Here is a 20,433-nt window from a genome sequence, read left to right on the forward strand (position 1 = left end):
AGACTCCCGCAATCTTAAACCATTAATAGTTTAACCCTTTAGCTGCCAGATGGAGTTGTGACACACTGCTATAGACCAGACAAAAATGCTATACAATTACAATCCTCTACATAGTGTGCACAGGTTTGGCTGAACTATACCTCTGTGTCAGCTCCTCTGTTTCCTCGGCATTCAGAACAGTTTCAACAGGCACCTCATCCTCAAGGCAGAAGGAAATCTCCGAGGCCCTGTCACAATCTGAGGGGCACACTGTATCCATTTTCCTTATAAATGAATCCATATTAAAATGTTCACTTCCCAAGCTCAAACCTCGCTTGGATGTTCAGAAGAGACGTGTGTCATCGCAGCACAGAGCAGCCTGTGGCTTTAGTTCTCCTGACTCAGGGGAGTCTTAAAATAGACTGAAAGAGAAAACAGCCGCAAACACACAAACACATGCTTTACAGCACCAAGTATTGCTGGCCCGGCCCCTTCTCTGTGTACCCTGGGACTTAGGGCTAGATTTATCAAGGGCTTGGAGAATTCTCCATTAGATTATCCTCTGAATTCTCTGCTGCTCACCCTCGCAGAGGCGCACTAGTGCGCTCAAATTTATAAAAATAAATAGGTTGTATTAAATTGTGCAATTCAGAAGGTGAGCTGGGGCGAATAATGATACATTTCTCCATGCAAAACAAGTTCTCCTTATTTATTATGTAAAAGCGCTCTGATTTTAGTTTAGTTATTGCACCTTTATATATATATACAGTCTCTAACCCTCTGTGTGTGATTTGTGTCTCTCTCTCTCTCTCTCTCTCACCCTCTGTGTGTGATTGTGTCTCTCTCTAACCCTCTGTGTGTGATTGTGTCTCTCTCTCTCTTTCTCTCTAACCCTCTGTGTGTGATTGTGTCTCTCTCTAACCCTCTGTGTGTGATTGTGTCTCTCTAACCCTCTGTGTGTGATTGTCTCTCTCTCTCTTTCTATCTCTCTATCTCTAACCCTCTGTGTGTGATTGTGTCTCTCTCTAACCCTCTGTGTGTGATTGTGTCTCTCTCTCTCTCTTTCTCTCTAACCCTCTGTGTGTGATTGTGTCTCTCTCTAACCCTCTGTGTGTGATTGTGTCTCTCTCTAACCCTCTGTGTGTGATTGTCTCTCTCTCTCTCTCTCTCTTTCTATCTCTCTATCTCTAACCCTCTGTGTGTGATTGTGTCTCTCTCTAACCCTCTGTGTGTGATTGTGTCTCTCTCTCTCTTTCTCTCTAACCCTCTGTGTGTGATTGTGTCTCTCTCTCTCTCTTTCTCTCTCTCTAACCCTCTGTGTGTGATTGTGTCTCTCTCTCTCTTTCTCTCTAACCCTCTGTGTGTGATTGTGTCTCTCTCTAACCCTCTGTGTGTGATTGTGTCTCTCTCTTTCTCTCTCTCTCTCTCTCTCTAACCCTCTGTGTGTGATTGTGTCTCTCGCTCTCTCTCTAACCCTCTGTGTGTGATTGTGTCTCTCGCGCTCTCTCTAACCCTCTGTGTGTGATTGTGTGTCTCTCTCTCTCTAACCCTCTGTGTGTGATTGTGTCTCTCTCTTTCTTTCTCTCTCTCTAACCCTCTGTGTGTGATTGTGTCTCTCTCTCTCTCTCTCTCTCTAACCCTCTGTGTGTGATTGTGTCTCTTTCTCTCTCTCTAACCCTCTGTGTGTGATTGTGTCTCTCTCTCTCTCTCTCTCTCTCTTTCTCTCTAACCCTCTGTGTGTGATTGTGTCTCTCTCTAACCCTCTGTGTGTGATTGTGTCTCTCTCTAACCCTCTGTGTGTGATTGTGTCTCTCTCTAACCCTCTGTGTGTGATTGTGTCTCTCTCTAACCCTCTGTGTGTGATTGTCTCTCTCTCTCTCTCTCTCTTTCTATCTCTCTCTCTCTATCTCTAACCCTCTGTGTGTGATTGTGTCTCTCTCTAACCCTCTGTGTGTGATTGTGTCTCTCTCTCTCTCTTTCTCTCTAACCCTCTGTGTGTGATTGTGTCTCTCTCTCTCTCTTTCTTTCTTTCTCTCTCTAACCCTCTGTGTGTGATTGTGTCTCTCTCTCTCTTTCTCTCTCTCTAACCCTCTGTGTGTGATTGTGTCTCTCTCTCTCTTTCTCTCTCTCTAACCCTCTGTGTGTGATTGTGTCTCTCTCTAACCCTCTGTGTTTGATTGTGTCTCTCTCTTTTTCTCTCTCTCTCTCTCTCTCTCTCTCTAACCCTCTGTGTGTGATTGTGTCTCTCGCTCTCTCTCTAACCCTCTGTGTGTGATTGTGTCTCTCGCGCTCTCTCTAACCCTCTGTGTGTGATTGTGTGTGTCTCTCTCTCTCTCTAACCCTCTGTGTGTGATTGTCTCTCTCTCTCTCTCTCTAACCCTCTGTGTGTGATTGTCTCTCTCTCTCTCTCTCTCTCTCTAACCCTCTGTGTGTGATTGTGTCTCTCTTTCTCTCTCTCTAACCCTCTGTGTGTGATTGTGTCTCTTTCTCTCTCTCTAACCCTCTGTGTGTGATTGTGTCTCTCTCTAACCCTCTGTGTGTGATTGTGTCTCTCTCTTTCTCTCTCTCTAACCCTCTGTGTGTGATTGTGTCTCTCGCTCTCTCTCTAACCCTCTGTGTGTGATTGTGTCTCTCGCTCTCTCTCTCTAACCCTCTGTGTGTGATTGTGTCTCTCGCTCTCTCTCTAACCGTCTGTGTGTGATTGTGTGTCTCTCTCGCTCTCTAACCCTCTGTGTGTGATTGTCTCTCTCTCTCTCTCTCTTTCTTTCTTTCTCTCTCTCTAACCCTCTGTGTGTGATTGTGTGTCTCTCTCTCTCTCTCTAACCCTCTGTGTGTGATTGTGTCTCTTTCTCTCTCTCTAACCCTCTGTGTGTGATTGTGTCTCTCTCTCTCTCTCTCTCTCTCTCTAACCCTCTGTGTGTGATTGTGTCTCTCTCTAACCCTCTGTGTGTGATTGTGTCTCTCTCTTTCTCTCTCTCTCTAACCCTCTGTGTGTGATTGTGTCTCTCGCTCTCTCTCTAACCCTCTGTGTGTGATTGTGTCTCTCGCGCTCTCTCTAACCCTCTGTATGTGATTGTGTCTCTCTCTTTCTCTCTCTAACCCTCTGTGTGTGATTGTGTCTCTCTCTTTCTCTCTCTCTCTCTCTCTAATTCTCTGAGTGTGATTGTGTCTCTTTCTTTCTCTCTCTCTCTCTAACACTCTGTGTGTGATTGTGTCTCTCTTTCTCTAACCCTCTGTATGTGATTGAATCATTGTGTCTCTCTCTTTATCTCTCTCTAACCCTCTGTGTGTGATTGTCTCTCTCTCTCTTTATTTCTCTCTCTCTAACCCTCTGTGTGTGATTGTGTGTCTCTCTCTCTTTCTCTCTCTAACCCTCTGTGTGTGATTGTGTCTCTCTTTCTCTCTCTCTAACCCTCTGTGTGTGATTGTGTCTCTCTCTCTTTCTCTCTCTCTCTAACCCCTCTGTGTGTGATTGTCTCTCTCTCTTTCTCTCTCTCTCTCTCTAACCCCTCTGTGTGTGATTGTGTCTCTCTCTCTTTCTCTCTAACCCTCTGTCTCTCTCTCCCCCGTCTGTCTCTCCCTCTCCCCCCGAATGCTTTTCTGTGTTTCTGTCTACCTTTTATTTATTTAATTAATGAATTGGTAGTGCCATCTGATGGTGTGGCTTTATTTAAAGGGGTGAGGCCAAGCGTCCCACCATCTTTAAATTTCACCAGCCGCCACTGGATCAAGACATTTTTATATTTACTGCATAATGAAAGAATCTATAAGCATAATTTGCAGCATTAAAGTAAAAAGTATGTTTTAAACATATTTTAATGGGCATGGATTTCTAGATCTCATAATCAGAGCAAGCCTTGTGTTATCTGGCAAGAGTTTCTGTTACAATCCTTTTAGACTAAAATCAGATGTTTACTAAGTTGACCAGTTTTCCAAGACACCATTTAAAGGGACATGAAACCCATATCAATCCCATATGCAAATTTAAATAACTTTCCAATTTACATCTAATAATCTATTTTTTTTTTTCATTCTTTTGATATCCTTTGTTGAAAATCATATCTAAATATGCTCAGTAGCTGCTGATTGGTGGCTGCACATAGATACCACATGTGATTGGCTCACCGATGTGCATTGCTATTTCTTCAACAAAGGATATCTAAAGAATGAAGGCATATCCTAGCCACTGCCTCACCAGCCTTTGACGTCACTGCACGTCACTGTTAGAGAGAGACACATAAGGGATGAGAGTCAGAGGGGGGGGAAGAGAGACAGAGAGAGAAAGAGACCATGGGGGAGAACAACACATAAGGAGAGAGATGGATAGAGAGAGAGACACACACACACACAAGGGGGGGGGGGAGGGACCACTGCATTTTTAAGTAATAAAACAGCAAAGCTACAAAGACTAAGTGAGACTATAACTAAATGAGACCATACATTAGTGTGCAGTACAGAGGCAAGCTGCTAAGTTAGTGGGTGTAAAGTTTGAGTAAACAAAATACAAAAACGATCCTTTGCTGTAAAAGAGTAAAAAAAACACTAAACCACATTCATTGAATTATCATTTTCACTAACAGAATCCTTTTCAGTAAAATCTTACTTTAATAAGATGGGGCTGAAACAGTGCTCTCTGTGCCTCTCTCTTCCTGCTCTGTAAGGATTCAGGAAGTGACAGTGGCACATTCCACTGCACTTAGAGGGGAAGAACAGAACTCTCTTTTTCACTTTAGCAAAGCTAGCAGGTTCACAGGACAGCAACAAAATAAATGAAAGTTGTTTTTTTCCGTTTTTGTTTTATTTTATATCATTTAACATCCAGCCCCAACTTTAAGTTCCATTTACTAATGCCTCTCACTGGATTGGTTCAGCCCAAATAGGACTGCCTCAAATAAGCAGTTAATGGGCCATGCAATGATCTTAACCACTTTCATCCAGTAGATGGCGCAGCATGTTGTGTAATGGTGGGCAGACCTGCTTGTGCCTCTTCATTGCACAACATATAGCTGTGAAAAAAAAAATGCTGGGGAAAAAAAATACAATTTTTTTTTTTTTTTTAAAGTCAATAAAAAAAAACATAATTTATGTAAGAACTTACCTGATAAATTCATTTCTTTCATATTAGCAAGAGTCCATGAGCTAGTGACGTATGGAATATACATTCCTACCAGGAGGGGCAAAGTTTCCCAAACCTCAAAATGCCTATAAATACACCCCTCACCACACCCACAATTCAGTTTAACGAATAGCCAAGAAGTGGGGTGATAAAAAAGTGCGAAAGCATAAAAAATAAGGAATTGGAATAATTGTGCTTTATACAAAATCATAACCACCACAAAAAAAGGGCGGGCCTCATGGACTCTTGCTAATATGAAAGAAATGAATTTATCAGGTAAGTTCTTACATAAATTATGTTTTCTTTCATGTAATTAGCAAGAGTCCATGAGCTAGTGACGTATGGGATAATGATTACCCAAGATGTGGATCTTTCCACACAAGAGTCACTAGAGAGGGAGGGATAAAATAAAGACAGCCAATTCCTGCTGAAAATAATCCACACCCAAAATAAAGTTTAACGAAAAACATAAGCAGAAGATTGAAACTGAAACCGCTGCCTGAAGTACTTTTCTACCAAAAACTGCTTCAGAAGAAGAAAATACATCAAAATGGTAGAATTTAGTAAAAGTATGCAAAGAGGACCAAGTTGCTGCTTTGCAAATCTGATCAACCGAAGCTTCATTCCTAAACGCCCAGGAAGTAGAAACTGACCTAGTAGAATGAGCTGTAATTCTCTGAGGCGGAGTTTTACCCGACTCAACATAGGCAAGATGAATTAAAGATTTCAACCAAGATGCCAAAGAAATGGCAGAAGCTTTCTGGCCTTTTCTAGAACCGGAAAAGATAACAAATAGACTAGAAGTCTTTCAGAAAGATTTAGTAGCTTCAACATAATATTTCAAAGCTCTAACAACATCCAAAGAATGCAACGATTTCTCCTTAGAATTCTTAGGATTAGGACATAATGAAGGAACCACAATTTCTCTACTAATGTTGTTGGAATTCACAACTTTAGGTAAAAATTCAAAAGAAGTTCGCAACACCGCCTTATCCTGATGAAAAATCAGAAAAGGAGACTCACAAGAAAGAGCAGATAATTCAGAAACTCTTCTGGCAGAAGAGATGGCCAAAAGGAACAAAACTTTCCAAGAAAGTAATTTAATGTCCAATGAATGCATAGGTTCAAACGGAGGAGCTTGAAGAGCCCCCAGAACCAAATTCAAACTCCAAGGAGGAGAAATTGACTTAATGACAGGTTTTATACGAACCAAGGCTTGTACAAAACAATGAATATCAGGAAGAATAGCAATCTTTCTGTGAAAAAGAACAGAAAGAGCAGAGATTTGTCCTTTCAAGGAACTTGCGGACAAACCTTTATCTAAACCATCCTGAAGAAACTGTAAAATTCTCGGTATTCTAAAAGAATGCCAAGAAAAATGATGAGAAATACACCAAGAAATATAAGTCTTCCAGACTCTATAATATATCTCTCTAGATACAGATTTACGAGCCTGTAACATAGTATTAATCACAGAGTCAGAGAAACCTCTTTGACGAAGAATCAAGTGTTCAATCTCCATACCTTTAAATTTAAGGATTTCAGATCTCCTGATGGAAAAAAGGACCTTGTGACAGAAGGTCTGGTCTTAACGGAAGAGTCCACGGTTGGCAAGAGGCCATCCGGACAAGATCCGCATACCAAAACCTGTGAGGCCATGCCGGAGCTACCAGCAGAACAAACGAGCATTCCTTCAGAATCTTGGAGATTACTCTTGGAAGAAGAACTAGAGGAGGAAAGATATAGGCAGGATGATACTTCCAAGGAAGTGATAATGCATCCACTGCTTCCGCCTGAGGATCCCGGGATCTGGACAGATACCTGGGAAGTTTCTTGTTTAGATGGGACGCCATCAAATCTATTTCTGGAAGTTCCCACATTTGAACAATCTGAAGAAATACCTCTGGGTGAAGAGACCATTCGCCCGGATGCAACGTTTGGCGACTGAGATAATCCGCTTCCCAATTGTCTACACCTGGGATATGAACTGCAGAGATTAGACAGGAGCTGGATTCCGCCCAAACCAAAATTCGAGATACTTCTTTCATAGCCAGAGGACTGTGAGTTCCTCCTTGATGATTGATGTATGCCACAGTTGTGACATTGTCTGTCTGAAAACAAATGAACGATTCTCTCTTCAGAAGAGGCCAAAACTGAAGAGCTCTGAAAATTGCACGGAGTTCCAAAATATTGATCGGTAGTCTCACCTCCTGAGATTCCCAAACTCCTTGTGCCGTCAGAGATCCCCACACAGCTCCCCAACCTGTGAGACTTGCATCTGTTGAAATTACAGTCCAGGTCGGAAGCACAAAAGAAGCCCCCTGAATTAAACGATGGTGATCTGTCCACCACGTTAGAGAGTGTCGAACAATCGGTTTTAAAGATATTAATTGAGATATCTTTGTGTAATCCTTGCACCATTGATTCAGCATACAAAGCTGAAGAGGTCGCATGTGAAAACGAGCAAAAGGGATTGCGTCCGATGCAGCAGTCATAAGACCTAGAATTTCCATGCATAAGGCTACCGAAGGGAATGATTGTGACTGAAGGTTTCGACAAGCTGCAATCAGTTTTAGACGTCTCTTGTCTGTTAAAGACAGAGTCATGGACACTGAATCTATCTGGAAACCCAGAAAGGTTACCCTTGTCTGAGGAATCAATGAACTTTTTGGTAAATTGATCCTCCAACCATGATCTTGAAGAAACAACACAAGTCGATTCGTATGAAATTCTGCTAAATGTAAAGACTGAGCAAGTACCAAGATATCGTCCAAATAAGGAAATACCACAATACCCTGTTCTCTGATTACAGACAGAAGGGCACCGAGAACCTTTGTAAAAATTCTTGGAGCTGTAGCTAGGCCAAACGGCAGAGCCACAAACTGGTAATGCTTGTCGAGAAAAGAGAATCTCAGGAACTGATAATGATCTGGATGAATCGGAATATGCAGATATGCATCCTGTAAATCTATTGTGGACATATAATTCCCTTGCTGAACAAAAGGCAAGATAGTCCTTACAGTTACCATCTTGAACGTTGGTATCCTTACATAACGATTCAATATTTTTAGATCCAGAACTGGTCTGAAGGAATTCTCCTTCTTTGGTACAATGAAGAGATTTGAATAAAACCCCATCCCCTTGTTCCTGAACTGGAACTGGCATAATTACTCCAGTCAACTCTAGATCTGAAACACAATTCAGAAATGCTTGAGCTTTTACTGGATTTACTGGGACACAGGAAAGAAAAAATCTCTTTGCAGGAGGTCTCATCTTGAAACCAATTCTGTACCCTTCTGAAACAATGTTCTGAATCCAAAGATTGTGAACAGAATTGATCCAAATTTCTTTGAAAAAACGTAACCTGCCCCCTACCAGCTGAGCTGGAATGAGGGCCGCACCTTCATGTGGACTTAGAAGCAGGCTTTGCCTTTCTGGCTGGCTTGGATTTATTCCAAATTGGAGATGGTTTCCAAACAGAAACTGCTCCTGAGGATGAAGGATCAGACTTTTGTTCTTTGTTGAAACGAAAGGAACGAAAACGATTATTAGCCCTGTTTTTACCTTTAGATTTTTTATCCTGTGGTAAAAAAGTTCCTTTCCCACCAGTAACAGTTGAAATAATAGAATCCAACTGAGAACCAAATAATTTGTTACCCTGGAAAGAAATGGAAAGTAGAGTTGATTTAGAAGCCATATCAGCATTCCAAGTCTTAAGCCATAAAGCTCTTCTAGCTAAAATAGCTAGAGACATAAACCTGACATCAACTCTGATAATATCAAAGATGGCATCACAGATAAAATTATTAGCATGCTGAAGAAGAATAATAATATCATGAGAATCATGATGTGTTACTTGTTGCGCTAAAGTTTCCAACCAAAAAGTTGAAGCTGCAGCAACATCAGCCAAAGATATAGCAGGTCTAAGAAGATTACCTGAACACAGATAAGCTTTTCTTAGAAAGGATTCAATTTTCCTATCTAAAGGATCCTTAAACGAAGTACCATCTGACGTAGGAATAGTAGTACGTTTAGCAAGGGTAGAAATAGCCCCATCAACTTTAGGGATTTTGTCCCAAAATTCTAATCTGTCAGACGGCACAGGATATAATTGCTTAAAACGTTTAGAAGGAGTAAATTAATTACCCAATTTATCCCATTCTTTGGAAATTACTGCAGAAATAGCATTAGGAAAAACTTCTGGAATAACCACAGGAGATTTAAATACCTTATCCAAACGTTTAGAATTAGTATCAAGAGGACCAGAATCCTCTATTTCTAAAGCAATTAGAACTTCTTTAAGTAAAGAACGAATAAATTCCATTTTAAATAAATATGAAGATTTATCAGCATCAACCTCTGAGACAGAATCCTCTGAACCAGAAGAGTCATCAGAATCAGAATGATGATGTTCATTTAAAAATTCATCTGTAGGGAGAGAAGTTTTAAAAGATTTTTTACGTTTACTAGAAGGAGAAATAACAGACATAGCCTTCTTTATGGATTCAGAAACAAAATCTCTTATGTTATCAGGAACATTCTGCACCTTAGATGTTGAAGGAACTGCAACAGGCAATGGTACTTTACTAAAGGAAATATTATCTGCATTAACAAGTTTGTCATGACAATCAATACAAACAACAGCTGGAGGAATAGCTACCAAAAGTTTACAGCAGATACACTTAGCTTTGGTAGATCCAGCACTAGACAGCGATTTTCCTGTAGTATCTTCTGACTCAGATGCAACGTGAGACATCTTGCAATATGTAAGAGAAAAAACAACATATAAAGCAAAATTGATCAAATTCCTTAAATGACAGTTTCAGGAATGGGAAAAAATGCCAAAGAACAAGCTTCTAGCAACCAGAAGCAATGAAGAATGAGACTTAAATAATGTGGAGACAAAAGCGACGCCCATATTTTTTTAGCGCCAAATAAGACGCCCACATTATTTGGCGCCTAAATGCTTTTGGCGCCAAAAATGACGCCACATCCGGAACGCCGACATTTTTGGCGCAAAATAACGTCAAAAAATGACGCAACTTCCGGCGACACGTATGACGCCGGAAACGGAAAAGAATTTTTGCGCCAAAAAAGTCCGCGCCAAGAATGACGCAATAAAATGAAGCATTTTCAGCCCCCGCGAGCCTAACAGCCCACAGGGAAAAAGAGTCAAATTTTTGAAGGTAAGAAAAAAATTATTAAATCAAATGCATTATCCCAAATATGAAACTGACTGTCTGAAAAATAAGGAAAGTTGAACATTCTGAGTCAAGGCAAATAAATGTTTGAATACATATATTTAGAACTTTATAAACAAAGTGCCCAACCATAGCTTAGAGTGTCACAGAAAATAAGATTTACTTACCCCAGGACACTCATCTACATGTTTGTAGAAAGCCAAACCAGTACTGAAACGAGAATCAGCAGAGGTAATGGTATATATAAGAGTATATCGTCGATCTGAAAAGGGAGGTAAGAGATGAATCTCTACGACCGATAACAGAGAACCTATGAAATAGACCCCGAAGAAGGAGATCACTGCATTCAAATAGGCAATACTCTCCTCACATCCCTCTGACATTCACTGCACGCTGAGAGGAAAACCGGGCTCCAACTTGCTGCGGAGCGCATATCAACGTAGAATCTAGCACAAACTTACTTCACCACCTCCATCGGAGGCAAAGTTTGTAAAACTGAATTGTGGGTGTGGTGAGGGGTGTATTTATAGGCATTTTGAGGTTTGGGAAACTTTGCCCCTCCTGGTAGGAATGTATATCCCATACGTCACTAGCTCATGGACTCTTGCTAATTACATGAAAGAAATATATATTTTTGCCCATATGAGAGGTGAAGCACTGCCTCACCTGCCTCTAGTGACTGCACATCACTGATATATATATATATATATATATATATATATATATATAAATAGATGGCCAGATATGTGTGTGTGTGTGTGTGTGTGTGTGTATATATATATATATATATATATATATAATTTAAATAATGAGAGAGAAAAAGTTAATCCCCTAGCCTGGATATCACTACCAGGTGATTGGTGTCCACGGCCCTTAATAAAGGGAATGGTGCAGACCCTAAGACAAAAATATATAGCCTTTTATAAAGAAGTATTTAAGGAGAATATTTCACTCCTTATATTTAAAGAAAGGGAATTCAGCACTCTTTTGTATCCAACACCATATCTTTATTCATAAAGAACAAAATATACAGTAAAAAACACCAAGGGAGTCTCTTTGCCACAAGTTCTATAAAACAAGCTTTGCAAACCCTAATCTAATATACCATTTGAAATAGGATATTTATATATAAGTGCTAATATGTAGCAATATTTGTTACAATCTATTTCTTGCTGTAAAGAAACACAGATCAAATGAAACAAACATTCCTTCATATATAAACAAGTGAGAACTGGTAAATAAGTGTCCAGGTCGAATGTTAAAAGCTATAACATGTACAGTTCCCAACAGTAGTGCCCACTCTTTCCGGTATTATACCGCGGTTTTCACCGCACTCAAGGTTTCAACCGGATCGTATAGATGCAAGCAGGGTCATAAGTAGGGGCTTACGTGACTTGAACAGTGGATGCAGCTTGTGTTCCCCTCCTGGGACTCCCTTTCACGGGAGCTCGTACACCAACGAGTAGTTTAATTTCATCTGTTAAGCCTTTTCCTCTGACGTCACTCAGCACCTTGTAAGCATTCTCCGGTGTTAGCCAACACAAACTTGCCTTTAATACAAGCAATACTGTTAAGAAAACAGCCTCAGGGCATTTGCAGCGCCTATCTCTTTCAAGCAGTTATCACTCTCCAGAATGTTAAAATTGTACTGATCGATTCCAGAGCAGTTCTGGTTGCTGTGTTACAACCACCTCCTGCACAGGTGTATACTTAATTACCATCCTAAGTCATATTAGCTGATTTCAATCAATATACAGAGGGTATTGCATATAGAAAGTGTCCAGACTCAATTTCTGCAACAAACATGACAGCATATGTGTTTCACCCCAAGGCAGACTCACATCAGGGCTTCTTCAGGGCAGTGATTCATTAGACTCAAAACAGCCTTTTAAACCTTAGTAAGCCCAGCCTACTTTGTGTAGTTTCACCTTGTGCTCTTAATATATATATTATATATAAATTTGTGTCACATGCTTTTTGAAAAACGTATTATTATTTACATCTTATTAAACCAAAAGAAACACTAAACTAAACACACTTATTTATAGATAATAGCGTACACCTATATATCCTTATTACATAGAAGTTAGAGTAATTATGTTTCCTTATACAGAAGTATTAAGTTAAAGCAATATAATAGACGGTATATGACCAAACATAGAAAGCAGGCATAATCCACCTTATCATTAAAGTGAAAGTAAACTTAGCTCTTCAGCTCTGCAGATTTACATAAATCCTTAAAAAACAACAGCACTTTCATTCATAATATTTTTTAATTGTGTACATAAATACCCTTTTCGCCGCATTTAACCGCATATTTTTGGCATCTTCAATTCAGCCCGTTGCAGATGAGTCAGTTTATTTCCTGGTCACGTTTTTTGCAGTTACCAATTGACTTTCTGGCCGATCGGCGGCCAGAAAGCTACGTCACAGCCTGCTCGCATCGAATGCGCATGCGTGGAGTCCAATATAAGCACAGTGATGTCAGTCGCGCGTTCACAATTCGCACATGCGCATTCCTGATGATCATTTGCTGCCAAGATTTTCAGCGTCCTAGCCAAACAGTTTGACGCATGCGCGTTTTCAATAGGGGATGAGAAAGTTTGCATGCGCATTTGTACGCCAATCGCCGATTAGCGCATGCGCAATAGATCACAAAATCTTGAACGAGCTTTCAAGCCTACGTGTAGAGCGGGTGGGACCGCTCTATACGTAATGAATACAAAATCCAGGAAGAGGAGGGTGGGAGGAGTAAAGCCAAGAACGGTAGGGAAATAAATAATAGAAATATAAACAATTAGATTGAAGTAAACTGAAAAAAAAACATGCGAAAATGTTATATTTCACCTATAGATTATTATGATATATTGCAATGAGGAATAATTTACTTTCACTTTAAGACCCAGAGGAAACCTTGTTTTCAACACATAGATCCACCTGGCTTCTTTTTGAAGTAAAACTTTATCTATTTCCCCTCCTCTATTGTGCAAATCTCCCTTGTCAATGACAGTAAATTTTAGAGATCAGGGGTCTCCTACATGGTACTTTTTAAAGTGTCTTGCAACATGAGTGTCTCTTTTATAGTATATATCGTCTCTATGTTCCTGTATCCTATCTTTGAGTACACGCTTAGTTTTCCCTACATAGAAACGGGGGCACCCACAGTGTAGCAAATATACCACCCCCACTGAGTCACAATTGAAAAAATACCTGATATCATATTCTCTACTCCCATTGCCTGAGAACCTGTGGCTTTTCTCCATATAGGGGCAGTATACACATCTCCCACATGGGAAGCTTCCCTTAAAGGGACATTAAACACTAAATACATGCTAGATAGAATGATGCATTCAAAGAAAAGATTAGTCCATGAGTAACATGTAGATGTATTTTTTAAAGTTTCATTAGTTGTTTAAAAAGTGACAAAATAAGTGTAAATTTTTGTGGCTATAAAACACTGGGAGCTGCCATGTTGTAACTTGTGTTACTTTCTCTGCTGTGGCCAATTAGGGTCAGTTATAAATAGGTCACTAGAGTGTGCAGCCAATGGTTGTGCTGGATTTATCAGTGTTTTGCACTTCCATTTCTTACAGGAACTGAAAAGCTCACAATTTCAGAATGGAATTACAGGCAAAGAGGACAAAATAAATAATGAAAGTATATTGCAGAGTTGTTTTATATATAAAATTTATCATTTTATATAACCATCTCAAAGTGTTTAATGTCCCTTTAATGCCCCTATTCTCCCTAAGCCAATCTGATGATGATGGGCTTTTACAAAATTACTTCTCGCTAATTTATTTTTCAAATTTGACGCTCTCTTGGCTGTATGAAGGGGATAATCTCCTACTACCTCCTTTACCTTATCATCTAATTGCAGAATATGCCAATTCTTTTTAAGTGTATACCTTAAGTTGTTCCATTGGTCATTAAATGTGGTTATGAATCTTATTTGCTTGTTGGTATCTTTTTCTTTACTTCCATATAAAAGATCATCCCTACCACTGTTTCTTGCTCTAGTATATGCTTTATGTACACAATTTTTAGAGTATCCTCTCTTACTGAACCTGTCTTTCATAGATACTGCCTGCTCTTCAAACTTATTTAATGATGAGCAATTCCGTCTCAACCTTAAGAATTGACCAACCGGAATCCCTTTAATTAGTGACTGTGGGTGGGCGCTACTTGTTTCCAAAATACTGTTAATAGCATTAGTTTTTCTGTGATTTTCTGTGACTATCAACACCCCTTCTTTCTTGATTTTTACGTCTAGGAATGTTATCTATAAATAAGTGTGTTTAGTTTAGTGTTTCTTTTGGTTTAATAAGATGTAAATAATAATAAGTTTTTCAAAAAGCATCTGACACAAACTTGATATATCCCTTTAAGAGCACAAGGTGAAACTACACAAAGTAGACTGGGCTTACTAAGGTTTAAAAGGCTGTTTTGAGTCTAATGAATCACTGCCCTGAAGAAGCCCCGATGTGAGTCTGCCTTAGGGGTGAAACACATATGCTGTTGGCAAAAAGTCTGTTTTTATCATGTTTGTTGCAGAAATTGAGTCTGGACACTTTCTATATGCAATACCCTCTGTATATTGAATGAAATCAGCTAATATGACTGAGGATGGTAATTAAGTATACACCTGTGCAGGAGGTGGTTGTAACACAGCAGCCAGAACTGCTCTGGAATCGATCTGTACAGTTCTAACATAACTGCTTGAAAGAGATAGTCGCTGCAAGTGCCCTGAGGCTGTTTTCTTAACAGTATTGCTTGTATTAAAGGCAAGTTTGTGTTGGCTAACACCGGAGAATGCTTACAAGGTGCTGAGTGACGTCAGAGGAAAAGGCTTAACAGATGAAATTAAACTACTCGTTGGTGTACGAGCTCCCGTGAAAGGGAGTCCCAGGAGGGGAACACAAGCCGCATCCACTGTTCAAGTCACGTAAGCCCCTACTTATGACTCTGCTTGCATCTATACGATCCGGTTGAAACCTTGAGTGCGGTGAAAACCGCGGTATAATACCGGAAAGAGTGGGCACTACTGTTGGGAACTGTACATGTTATAGCTTTTAACATTCGACCTGGACACTTATTTACCAGTTCTCACTTGTTTATATATGAAGGAATGTTTGTTTCATTTGATCTGTGTTTCTTTACAGCAAGAAATAGATTGTAACAAATATTGCTACATATTAGCGCTTATATATAAATATCCTATTTCAAATGGTAGATTAGATTAGGGTTTGCAAAGCTTGTTTTATAGAACTTTAGGCAAAGAGACTCCCTTGGTGTTTTTTACTATATATTTTGTTCTTTATGAATAAAGATATGGTGTTGGATACAAAAGAGTGCTGAATTCCCTTTCTTTAAATATAAGGAGTGAAATATTCTCCTTAAATACTTCTTTATAAAAGGTTTTTTATATATATATATCTCAGAAGAACCTATACAGAAGTTGTGGTAGGAAAGCGGCACTAACTGGATTTGAAATTTAAAGCAAACAACTTTTTATTTTTTACACTACTGTGACGTTTCGGGGTTGCAAGCCCCTTCCTCAGACAGTGCAAAAGTGAATAAACAGCACTTAAATAGCATGTATAATCAATTATGCAAATAATCAAAATGTGAACAAACAATTGAGCATTGAAACATTACCCCTCTGTGCAGTTAGAAAACTGTAGCAGTTTGAATCCTGAACCACTTCCGGTTCACTCTCCCATGTGATCTAACCCCTGGGTTACCATAGTGATCATGATAAACAAAAACTATTATACACACAACATTGAGACACTATGTTACACTTGGTCAGTGATTAGAGTGCTGAAACAGATTGTGATACAATGTGGATGGGTGATCTTAATAAGCAACAAAAAAGATTATAAAAAGCGCACAAGCGTTAAATCAAAATAATACAGGTATCCCTCAGTTTACACCAGGGTTAGGTTCCAGGAGGAATGGTTGTAAATCGAAACCGTTGTAAATTGAAACCCAATTTATAATGTAAGTCAATGGGAAGTGAGGGAGTTAGTTTCCAGGCCCCTCTCAAAATTGACATAAGTAACACCTAATACATTATTTTTAAAGCTTTGAAATGAAGACTTTAGATGCTAAACAGCATTATAAACTTAAAAATATAGATTGTATCATCATCAAACTAAGTTTAATGAACAAAAACATTTGCTAAACATCACCTAATTAAATAATCACACAACAGACTGCATCATCATCAAACTAAGTTTAATAAACAAAAACTTTTTTTTACTTGCATTTTTCTGCAAACAGTTCTCTGCATTGTTAGCATGTTAGATAATATTGAGTCTGCACCTATTCTATGCATTTCAATCTGCAGTGATTAAGCAGTTAGGCACCCTCACCTGAAGCTGCTGGACAGGAAGATAATAGGGAAGTGCCTGCAAAAACTTGTTGCTCGATAGATCTGGTCTGATCTGTGTACACAGATCAATTTAAGGCTGTTAAGTTGCATAACTTTGCTGCAAAACAAGCGGACAGCTCCACCTACTGGCTATTTTAATTAGTGCATTGCTTTCCAAAAGCTTTTCAATAGCAGTCACATGACTGAAAAAAAAGGTTGTTATTCTGAAACGGCACAAATTGAACCGGCGTAAACCGAGGGCCACCTGTATTTGAAAAAGCTGTTAATCTTACTTTGTAGCAGCGGCACTGGCAGCTAAGTGTATTAGGCTGTATGATCTGTTAAAGAAACAGATTTCTAATGCAGGGTTTCTGCTCTTTGCATAATAATGCCTATTGGTAAATTCAATCACTATAGTCAGAATGAAGCATCAATGCATCTAAAAGGGAACACTAATATCAGCCAATTGATACATCTAATATCTGTTTAAAAATAAACACATAGTTAGTGCGGAGGAGAAAGACAATTATTGACAAGTTTGTCTAAATCCGTCTGTGCTAAAGTATAGCTACATTCAGAATGGAAAATAAAGCATAGATCCCAAATTCCATTACCACAGCATGTGACGGAGTTAAGTTAAGCACATAGTTAGTGCATGTCATTAAAACAGTAAAAAAAATATTTTTTGGGAATCAAACTCTTAGGAATGTTCTTAATAAGGTATGCAGTCATAATTACACATGGTGTGGAAACATTAGAACGAGCAAGAAATACATAAGTAAACATGATTGGACTTCTCTCATTGATATAGATGCTATGCACTGTTGCTTTGTAATAGAGAATACAGAAATTGACCAAACCTGTATTGGGGAAGCTGCAGATCCAAAACCCTGAGATGAATCAGATGTATAAACCCTGGAGCAAATCGATAAACATCTATCACAGGTGATAGAAGGAAACCCTGGTCTAAAAGGAGAGGTGGATTTCAAACACATCCTTTCTCAGAACTCAGAGAAAATACACAGACTTTTACACTCAACTGCTTCAATTGCCCTCTAACTTACTAAAGGTAGCCTTCTGGAAAACAGCTTCATTATATTTTACCTACTAAGTTTTTTTATTGTATGTGTTTGTATATTTAGTTATAATTCATTTTGTTTTGTTTCTATTTTAAATGTATATATTACAGGCTGTGCTAGTCATAATTTGCATACCTCTAGCTCATTGCACATTTTATCAACTTTGTCTGCCATTATGTTAAGTTAGTTTAAAGGGACAGTCTAGGCCAAAATAAACTTTCATGATTCAGATAGAGCATGTAATTTTAAACAATTTTCCAATTTACTTTTATCACCAATTTTGCTTTGTTCTCTTGGTATTCTTAGTTGAAAGCTTAACCTAGGAGGTTCATATGCTAATTTCTTAGACCTTGAAGCCCACCGCTTTCAGATTGCATTTTAACAGTTTTTCACCACTAGAGGGTGTTAGTTCACGTATTTCATATAGATAACACGGTGCTCGTGCACAAGTAGTTATCTGGGAGCAGGCACTGATTGGCTAGACTGCAAGTCTGTCAAAAGAACTGAAAAAAGGGGCAGTTTGCAGAGGCTTAGATACAAGATAATCACAGAGGTTAAAAGTATATTAATATAACTGTGTTGGTTATGCAAAACTGGGAAATGGGTAATAAAGGGATTATCTATCTTTTAAAACAATGAAAATTCTGGTGTAGACTGTCCCTTTAAGCAGCTCTTGTCCATTTATCTATTTGTTTATGGTTTTATTTCACCCCTTGCATGTCTCAGTTTTTTCTCTGTAATATTTTGTTTTTTTTTAATGTCTTTTTTTGGTTTCTGCATGATTAACCCTTAGCTTTAAAATGTCCATAAATGTACCCTCCTTTCTCAGAGCTCAGAGAAAATACAAAGACTTTTACACTCAACTGCTTCAATTGCCCTCTAACTTACTACACGTAGCCTTCTGGAAAACAGCTTCAAAATACAAATCTGAGTTAATTACTTTTAAACAACAAAATTTTTATGTAATTATTAATGATTATAGAGACAAATGAGTGTACAAGTGGCTATTGGAACCACAAGAGAGACAGTTTAGACCCAGACCTAAACCAACTAACCTCCAGACCATAGACACTGCAGGTGACAGTTCTGACCCTGACACTGTTACTAGACCTCCCATTCCACCTACCAATAGAGCTGACTCCAATACTGCTAATTTTAATCAGGGCATTACAACTAGGTCAAAAAACTTACAGCGAGGACAAGGCCACACATACGGAGGGGGAGGCATACAAAACAGACCCCCTCGACGGAGGTAAATCCCACGATAGTAATGAATGTGAGATCTCATCAGCTCTCTCCTTTTGAGGAGAAGTTACTTAACAAGGATCTCACGTTTGTACCCACCATTATATCAAATAACTTTGACCTTCTTATAGACATCAATAAATTCCACAGGACTTTAAAACTAAAATAATTTTTTAAAGACCAATCTGACCAAGTACAAAATCCTCTAAAACCTAAAAGTACTTTTGACCCTGTTTCTAACAATCACAGTATCAAAACCTTCATACGTCTAATCACTAATGACCTACAGGAAAGTATACACAAAGATACTACACCTATGTTTCATAATCTGACCAGATTAGAAAAACAAGCACTGGATTCATCAAAAAACAACCCAAATATTGTCATACGTGAAGCCGACAAGGGGGGCGCCATAGTACTTTTGGACTATGCTCAATATCAAACTGAAATCATTCGATAATTAAATGATAAAACTACTTATCGCAAACTTAATGCCAATCCGACCATGATATTTAAATCTCAGATTGATAACACCATTGGCCTATTCTTTGAATTAGAATATATCAGTAAAGATTTAAAGGCATTTCTCACTGTGGACTTCCCAAATATACCTTTCCCAAAGTCCACAAAGATGCTCACAATCCACCAGCCCGCCCAATAGTTTCAGCCAGGGGCTCACTGCTACAGCCAGTTGCCCAATATGTTGAATCCATCTTACAACCATTTATTCTACATATGCCATCATACATTCCTGATTCTAGCCAATTAAGCTCCAAACTCAATGCCTTAAAATATCAATGCACAAGATATTCTTGTCACTTTGGAAGTAAATAATCTCTACACCTACATACCACATAATGAAGGATGTGCTGCTGTACTTGCCCAGCTTTTGAAATATCCCTACATTTGACCGCCACCTGATGTAATTTGCGAATTATTACACTTATGTTTGAATTTAAATTACTTCACATTTGAAAACAACTGCTACTTACAAATAGCAGGAACGGCCATGGGCTCTTATGTAGAACTATGCTATGCAAATCTGTTTGTGGCCCAATTTGAAGAGAATAATAAACTTCTGGATACACAAGAAATAATAGTGTTCTATCGCTATATCGATGATATTCTCCTAATTTGGCAGGGGGAGGAATCTGCACTCTTAAAATGGTTTGATAACCTTAATGCACTACCAAGCCCTTTAAAATGTACTATACAACTTGACAAACAACAGATTGATTTTCTGGACATTCGAATTTTTAAAAACAAAGGTAAACTTGGCACCACTCTGTAAAGAAAGCCTACAGACTGACATTATCAAAATTGATCCTAATCTACCGTTTAGGGACTATGACCCACCACTTGTAGGTTTTCTTCGGGGTATTAACCTTAAAGGGACACTGAACCCAATTTTTTTATTTTGTGATTCAGATAGTGCAT

General features: G+C 38.8%; 1 protein-coding gene across 1 annotated transcript in view; it reads right to left on the reverse strand.

The window, feature by feature from the left end:
- Positions 1 to 383, reverse strand: part of CMYA5 (cardiomyopathy associated 5) — a 202,364-nt gene extending 201,981 nt beyond the window's left edge. The window contains exon 1 of the mRNA XM_053701360.1: positions 141 to 383. Within this exon, the coding sequence (XP_053557335.1) occupies positions 141 to 280 (140 nt within the window). The 5' untranslated portion in view covers positions 281 to 383. The remainder of the gene's footprint in view (positions 1 to 140) is intronic.
- Positions 384 to 20,433: the final 20,050 nt, after the last annotated feature.

This window comes from Bombina bombina, chromosome 2 (assembly GCF_027579735.1).
Source record: "Bombina bombina isolate aBomBom1 chromosome 2, aBomBom1.pri, whole genome shotgun sequence".
In the NCBI taxonomy this organism is placed as follows: Eukaryota; Metazoa; Chordata; class Amphibia; order Anura; family Bombinatoridae; genus Bombina; species Bombina bombina.